This window comes from Olea europaea, unplaced genomic scaffold (assembly GCF_002742605.1).
Source record: "Olea europaea var. sylvestris unplaced genomic scaffold, O_europaea_v1 scaffold910, whole genome shotgun sequence".
Taxonomy (NCBI): Eukaryota; Viridiplantae; Streptophyta; class Magnoliopsida; order Lamiales; family Oleaceae; genus Olea; species Olea europaea.
Genome location: NW_019267578.1, coordinates 208,904 through 217,518, shown reverse-complemented (window position 1 = coordinate 217,518; position 8,615 = coordinate 208,904). Strand labels below are relative to the sequence as shown.

At 33.8% G+C, this 8,615-nt stretch overlaps 1 protein-coding gene across 1 annotated transcript; it reads left to right on the top strand.

Annotated features, from left to right (window-relative positions):
• Nucleotides 1-942: 942 nt before the first annotated feature.
• On the top strand, nucleotides 943-7,922 carry LOC111392267 (lysosomal amino acid transporter 1 homolog). The gene is made up of 13 exons (XM_023017567.1): nucleotides 943-1,200; nucleotides 2,193-2,235; nucleotides 2,911-2,937; nucleotides 3,044-3,136; nucleotides 3,364-3,518; nucleotides 4,442-4,604; nucleotides 4,693-4,818; nucleotides 5,302-5,421; nucleotides 5,592-5,612; nucleotides 5,865-5,923; nucleotides 6,091-6,181; nucleotides 6,685-6,785; nucleotides 7,669-7,922. Exons 1-12 carry the CDS (start codon nucleotides 983-985, stop codon nucleotides 6,760-6,762), a joined length of 1,194 nt encoding a protein of 397 aa, XP_022873335.1. The 5' UTR covers nucleotides 943-982; the 3' UTR covers nucleotides 6,763-6,785; nucleotides 7,669-7,922.
• Nucleotides 7,923-8,615: the final 693 nt, after the last annotated feature.

The window sequence follows — 8,615 nt, the reverse complement described above, 5'->3', positions numbered from 1 at the left end:
TTTTCTTAAATAATGTTATTTAGCATATACCAATTGAGGTGTCTACATGGCTAAAATTCATTGTATTTAAATGAATTTATAATTTATAATTTATCACTAGTGTTCACATCTAAATTGATATTATCTATACTACTAAATAGCATTAATTAGTTGGGCAGCAATATTAATACAATTGTTAACACTTTTTAAACCCGAGGAATGTTCACGTAACGTCTAAAACTCCGCCGAGTCGCCCCCAGGGCATATCTCCCAGTGGCAAAAGGGAGGACGGATAGAGCTCAGCGCGACAGTGTGTAGAGTTCGATTTCCCGTAAGGTGTAATTGACTTTGTTACAAGCGGAAGTTATTATATGGGTTAAGAGCCTTGACCTATCCATGTGCTCTCCTTCCTAATTCCTGGAAGGCACATCCTGGGATCGGTGGGACCTTCAGATTGGAGTTCAACCTTTAAAACTCCGCCGAGTCTCCTCGTGCCAGTTGCCAACTCAATCTACGCCATGTCGCCTTAGAAACCAGTCCACCACCGCCTCGCTGCCCTCAAGATCCGTCCTCCCTCCCTTCTCCTCCTCATTAGCCATTGCCTGCATAAAATCCTACGTACAACACGTGTATAAGAAATTTAGCAGCAGCTTTTTCTTGGTAAGCTTTTCTGTCGCTCACTCTTGCAAATCTTTGATACTGTTTTTAATCTCCATGCCATGATTTTAATGTTTGTGTATAAATTAAGCGGAATATGTCGTTGAATATAGAAATTCATCAAACCCCATGAACCCTTTTATTCATATCAATCAATGGAGATTATGGAGTGACTAAAAATAACGAATCGATTGTTTTTACCTTTTATCGTCACCTGTTAAATTATTGTGGCTATTCGAATACATATCTGGACATTCTATTTCATATTTATCATTTTTTCTTTACCATTTTCGTTTTGTAGACATTGTAAATACTTGGGAAGAGGTTTTTGAAGGAAGCTTTTGCAATGGAGACTATGTGTCCTACAGATCAAAACTGCTCCAAATGGGCCAAAAAATATATGGATTATTGTCTTTGCAGCACAAAAGATGGAGTTTCTTTGGCATTGGGTCTATTAAGTGTGATGGCCTGGACTGTGGCTGAGATACCTCAGATCATCACCAATTACAAGCAGAAGTCTACCCATGGACTCTCTATCTTGTTTCTATTGACATGGGTACTTGGGTAATACTTATAATTGTTCGTCTTTTTAAGTTTTATTTTTTATTTACTGCAGTATGTAATTAGTAATAGGAGGCAAATCATGATCTGCTACTCTTTATTTTCCATTTTCACAAGATGTTGGCACTCTTGCATTTGCGGTGATAAGGAGCCAGTTCTGAAAATTCTCATATTTTGGATTCACAAAATTAGTTGTTTTTAATGACATCATAAAGAATATGATTCGGTCATATCAATTTTTGTTGAAAAAGTTATACTATAGCTTCTCTATACACGCATTGCGATGCCTTTCATTTGATTAATATTTAATACCTGAAATGAGACAAGCGTCCAGGGTTTATTTAAGGTTGCATTATTTGGATGAAAGGAATACAAGAATACTCATTTCAGTAAATTAAAGGACAATTGGAAATTTTGTGTAGTAAATATAGTATTCAGAATAAATTTTCTTTAATCCTTTCCCTGAAGTTCCATTTTCCAAGTACACATTGGATTGTCAGACAATCATAGCACACAAATATTCAAATATGTAATTTATTCTACATTGAGAAGAGTATCATGATTCTCCGGACATTTCTTTTCTTTTCTCTTTTCCTTCCTATCATTCTCTACCCAATTTTCAATACTATTGATGTTATAAGCTTCTCTTCAGACTTTAATGCAACTGCAAAAAAATATGATAAAGTCGGAGGTGGGTTTTAAAGTCTAGCTCTCTGATTTTAATTATTTAAGCGTGCTAGTATTTTGAACAAGATTATATTTCTTATTACATCGTAAAACTCCTATATTGAACTTGTGTAAGGACTATAGTCAGCAGATCTGTAATCACGTTACTTAGTTTCCATTAAAAACTGCATTTTTTAGTTTTAGATTTCTCAGTTAGGTCCCTATGATTGCCACGATAGATTTATTTTTTCTTTAACTATTATTTGTATTTCCTAATAAGTATCTACAGTTTTGGTTACTAATTACACCATTTATCATTTCTTGTGCAGAGATTTTCTCAACCTTTTTGGCTGCACACTTGAACCAGCTACTGTAAGTTTATTCTTCTTTTACATTTTCTATTTCCAAATAATAAGTCCTTATTTATTTATTTTATTTTATTTTTTACGTTCAAAAAAAGAAACGTGGTAACTTTTTCTTCTGTTCTTGACTTTTTCATCAAGATGCCAATATTTTCATTTAAAAGTGATTGCATGCCTAAATGGTTGGAACTACTGAATTAAGTTTCTGACCACCTCTAGATTTTTTGTTCTTCTGTCTGCGGTTGTTTGTCTTGTCGAAGTTAAGAACACGAAAAATTTGTTAGCTTTTGGATACTCGATTAGATATTCTAATACGTTTTTTGATCAATACAAACCACTTGATTACAAGAGAGAGAAAAGAAAATAGAATGGAGTAGAGGAATATGATACGAATAAAGAAGCTTATAGTTATAATCAAATTTGATAAAATGGAATATTAGTAAAATGTTTAACTCTTCTTTATAAAAGGCCAGATAGGCACTTTTGATTTCCACTATCATTTCAACTTCAACAGATTTTGACATAAGCCTTATTAATAGAAATATGTGGCACATCTTAAAGTAGTAGGTAAGGCCAATACCTTCTGAATTCTGCATGAGCAGTCATTTAGTTATGTAGTGGTTCATCCTTTGCCTCTTCCTTAGAAGTATGTTACAGTTCACTAACAGATTCTCATGTCTTACAGCTTCCGACACAATACTACCTGGCAGTGGTAAGAATGCTTTCATGACATCATTATTTCTATGTAAAATTACTGATTTCTCATTTGTTAACAACAGATTCGTTTCATAACCGTCACTGTCTTCTCTTACTTGCAGTTATATACAGTAACGACCCTGATTCTTGCTGCACAAGCCATATACTATGGCCATATTTATCATGGATTGAAATGCAAGAGACAAACACTTGAGGTTTGAATTTATGATATACATATTATACCTGTTGTTTTGGGTTCCATTATTTTATTCCTTCATATTGTTCATGGTCGACATTTGTTAGATATTCTATCCAGTTGGATGATAATTCTCAAGAAGCTTGGAGCTATTTGGCAACAGTCTCTTGCACTTATTTTCTTAACTCTCAGTTCTATATCATTAATGGTACTAATTTAATGAGTGTCTTTATAATGCACATTAAGGTTATCCAAGCTGGAGATGTCGAAGAAAAGGATCATAGATATGGAATTGATAATAAACAAGGTGACAATGAAGAGAGATTGGGAAATCCTTTGAGCTCGCCTATTCCTCTTCCAGCCATTTCTCATGATAGTTCCCCTGAAGATCTGTATTACATGTAAATAATTCCTTCCTTGGATCTTTAAAATACAGTTTTTTGTGTGTTCTATAAATAACTAGCTACTACTAAAAAATCCTTGATCTCAATGCATATGAATTGCATGAACTAATCAGAAGTATGATTTTGTAGTAAGCTTATTATGAAACAGGTACACATACATGTATATTTGTGCCGCTTGCTTACATTCACACACAAGCACGCATAGAAATGTATCATTGCATGTAACAATTCAACAGAAAAGTTAGATTTAGCATAGTCTAGTCGCTTCATTTCTCAATATTATTTATATTCCCTGTGTGGTTACCAATTTCACATTCCTTGTTGAGTGTTGGGAACTCTACACAATGAGTGTGTGTGTTTAGAGAATCTCTCTCTAAAACATGGCCTCACGCAAATAATTTCGATTCAGTTACTTTTGTTTCAGATATATATTGCAGTAGACTGCCTTTTGCGTTTGACCAAGAGTTCATTGACATGATGATCTTTTGTTTTTAAGTTTTGAAAGAGCTAGCTACTTAGTCTTGAGTGAGGCAGCTGTGAAGACATTTTAAGCTTTGTCTTTTAAATTACGGATGCAATGAAATTGAGGGGAGAAATTGATGTCGTTCAAAGTAGCAATGCTACTTTGAATTGCATCATATATAATTGTATAGTCTAGGATGCAGAGATCTTAGCGTTTGGCGCCACTACCTTGTGTGTACGTAAAATTGTTTACAATTTAATCTCTATGGAAGAAAAGTTTTGACAATGCTTTTTTAGAGTAGCTTCCAGACCACAGAATGAATTTTGAACAGAAAATTGAAAATTTTATAACATGGATTCATAGAAAGATTATTCCCCATGTATTCGTGTATCTGTAGAAATTCTGAGTTTTGCTCATGATCTCTCTCTCTCTCTCTCTCTCTCTGGTGTGCTTGCAGGTCAGCAAGATCTCTTCAGATTAGTCATACCCCTACTGTAGGATCTTTCCCACCTCAGAAAACTCCTGATGCTGAACATCATGGTGCCAGTGAGCCATTGCTTGGTCAAGCTAGGTCAACACAATCCGCACCTCCTGCAAAGACCAAAACCATGTTGTGCGTGGTGAGCCTTTTTGAACTATAGCTAGAAATAGTCAGTATTGCCATCTATCCCTTTCTTGGATATAGGTTTTAACTTTCTTGTGCTTTAGGTTTCCTTAATGACATTCTTCATTGGCGGTCTCAACCTGCAACAAGCAGAAACCAGTAGACATAACATGATTTTTCTAAATTCAACAAGTGGTGTAGTGTTCCAAGTAGGAAGACAACTTTTACAGGTAATGAAAAAGGAATATGTAATTTCTGCTTGTCATGATAATATGATTTGTTTATGCATACTATGACCCTTCCTTTTGATTCATTTTTGTTTCCCTTGAATTTTCCTTTTGTGGATTTTTATTGACGTAGGTTTTCCTATGTGACTTAACTCTGAAATAGTTTTTGAGCGAAGGGTGGATACATTGTGTAAACCGTGCCCCTGTTTTGTCTGGATTAAATCTTATTAAAATATCAAGTCAAAGTCAACAATAAATTTTAACCACACATTTTGAAGGACCCACGACTTTTCAACTACACATTTCATCAATTTTTATCAAAATCTACTAAAAAGTTTGATTTTAATCTACATCAAACAGGGACTGTATATAAATGATCTGATTGAGTAAATGATGCCGTGTACGCTAGGAAGTTATATTCTTGAAGTCATACTGGCTCTTTATTATTTAGCATACTGAAACAACAGCTGGCATATATAATTGCAGGTAACTGGGGATTTTGAACAAGAAACTTCAGTTTCAAAGAGAAGAGAGATTGGATCAATCCTTGGTTGGGGAATGGCAGCTATATACTTGGGCGGACGTCTTCCCCAGATTTGCCTAAATGTAAGCATAGTAATCGTGATAGTTATAATATCATTAAGTGCATGACTAGCATTAAAAGATTGAGTGACCTTGGCTGTTTATTGTATAGTCTTGTTGCTACCTGTAAAATAAGGTCGTAGCAAAGCATTTGGTCGACATCTAACTTAGTTGTTTTTGTTCAATTTCTGCAGATTAGAAGGGGAAACGCAGAGGTCAGTTTTGATAAAAGGATAAAAAGATGAAGTTGTTATCACCTTTTTAATGTATTAAATATTTGACCATTGTAACAACTAGACGTGTGCATTTAAATTTGAAATAACGTTTGACGTGTGTATGTATTTATATGTACCTTTTCAAATCATAGATTGACTTGTTCATCACTGAATGTATTATATGCGAAATGACTGGAAGTGAACACTATGCGTGAAGTATTTTTGCAATTATCGCTATGTTTTGATGAGCAGGGGTTGAATCCACTAATGTTCATCTTTGCTATTGTTGGCAATGCTACATATCTTGCAAGGTAAGAAAGTTCACTACTGAATTATACCCTTACCTTTCCAACATTTGATTTCTTTGAGTTTGTACATTATCTAATGCCATATATTTTCATGTTCTTAAGAAACAAGTTCCAGACAAGAATATCCATTTCCAATTCATATTTATGTCTGATCATGTGTTGTTCTGTAGTATAATAGTTAGCAGCTTAAAGTGGTCGAAGATAAGACCGAATCTGCCATGGCTGGTGGATTCTGGAGGGTGTGTGCTCCTTGATACTTTTGTATCCTCTTTGCACGTCTACACTAGAGTTTTTATATTCTTAATATATGATTATACTAAATTTTATTCTGGCATTGTGTGCAATCCATATTGAACATAAAGGATGATCTATGTAGGTAGATTACTGTATATGATATTAAGCCTCTGTTTGGCCCACATTTTTCAAAACTCATTTTCAACCATAGTTTATGGACCTACTACTTTTATCAATTTTTCAACCTCACATTTCATCTACTTTTACCTAAATCTATTAGAAATCTATTGTTTACCCAAACCAAGAGGGTGTTTGACACCCATTTTTATGAAAAATGAATTTTAGAATAGTAGATTATTGGAGAATGTGTGGATGAAAAATAAGGAAAAGTTATTGATTTATGTATAATATTATTTTAATAATAAATGTGTGGTTGAAAAGAAAAGAAAAAAATGCATTTTGAGAAAAATGGGAATCAAACGGGGCCCAAATAGGGGCTAAATTTCTATATTCCTTAATGTCACGTTCAGATAATGATTCAATTTATCTATTACCGCTATCGGTCATCCAGAGATGTTGAGAAGAAATATAGCTCAAGTGGCTCTTAGACAATGATAAACAACAAGCAGAGGTAATTTATGCACCTCTTCAATTTTGTTGTCTGACAATACCTTGTCTATGGGAGTGTTCTAGGATTTAACCTTGTTATCTTTGTCGGACGTTGGCTTTTTCCCTTCTACTGAACTTTAGTTAACTGATTTATAGGAAGATTTGAATCTGAGGACAGCCTTTGTTTTCCCCATCTTGATTGAGCATGCATTATTTGGTGAGATTGTTTTGTTTGGTAGTATGATTGTCTTCACATGATTTTCACATTATAATCTCCCATGTGGATTGTTTTCATATTCGACTTACCCTATCTTTGATAGCATCATATCATGGGTATCTTTGTTCGACACTCACTTTTTTATTTATAAAGAACTTACTGAAAGATGTGCCTTTATCAGAAGATTTGAATCTGAGTACTGCCTTCTTTTTTTTCCACTTTGATTGAGTACGCATTATTTGGTGAGATTATTGCATACAATTATGCAATTATCTTCCCATGTTTTTCGTGTTGTAATCTCCCATGTTGATTGTTTTCATATGTGACTTGCCCCCTCTTTGATGACTTGACTAAGTTCTTACTTTTAACCCGTTGCGACAAGACGAAAGAATCAAGATGTATTATGAGTTCTGGGCAGCAATCCTTGTTGAGAATGTTCAAAGGGTACTATCCAATTTTGTTCAATGTAACTGTACTATCTTTCTGATATTTTCTTTAGAGAATTGGGGTGCATTTTCTTTTAATGGTTTATCCAAGTTCCTTAGTAATATATACCTTAACTATATTCGCCTGTCGGAAAAAGAAATATTTGACGATTTATGAGTTGTGATTGTTTGTGATTTAAATTGTTCATATTTCACATCTTCTGTTCATTTCAGACACTGATCCCATTCTCTTTCCTTGCCAGTGGTATAATCATTCTGTTGGAGGCTCGAGTCCGAAGGTCAGAGATGTTCACATCCATGAATGCAGATGACCAGCTACCTTCGAAATAAGAAGGGGTGCCGGTTTTAACTCTAGTTTTCTCTTTGATTCATTTTTTATATATTTTCATGGAAGGGATGTTCTATAAACCCCATTTGGCACTAGGAAACAACAAGAGCTTGTTTTGATGTATTCTTGATGACTCAATCGATATGCAATATTCTGCAAGATTGCTTTCTACTTTTGGTAAAATGCCTTCCTTTTTTTTTTTTTTTTTTTTTAAATGCTTTTATATTTTCCCCCCTTCTTTGTCTGTTTTATTTATCATTCTAGAAATGTGATTTTCATTCTAAACATATTAACGAGTTTCTTATGTGTAGTAACTCAAATTATAAATAGCAATAGGATTGTCTGTCAACTTGTTGATATCGTACGAAATTAATCTTTTGGTTCTCCGTACGATGGAAAATTTGGCCTCTTGTAAATTTCCAGGAAATCCACAAATTCAAAGTGGAAGGATTGAAATTTTAGATTGAAACACCATAGTTTGTACAGGTGGTATGAACTATCCAGACATGAATTCTTGAACAACAGATAGTCTCTAGTAAATAAGATTTTTCTGTCGATATTATATGTAAAATATTGGTAATTTAATTGAATATATACATGATTGATAATTACTTTGAATCAAGACAGTCCAAATCAGAGGAATGTTATGGTAAAGTTTCATTTGAAACGATGTGGTAGAAAGTAAGGTGTGACTTGAAGGACAGATCCGTCCCCATCCAATTGTTTATTTTCTCAAAAAAAAAAAACTATGATATATCGAATATACCATCTTACTTAAATAAAACAAAAAGAAGAGGAAAAAAAATTAAAAAGCTAATTGCAGTCATAATTCCAAATTTTTTAAAAAAAATGCAAACAAAT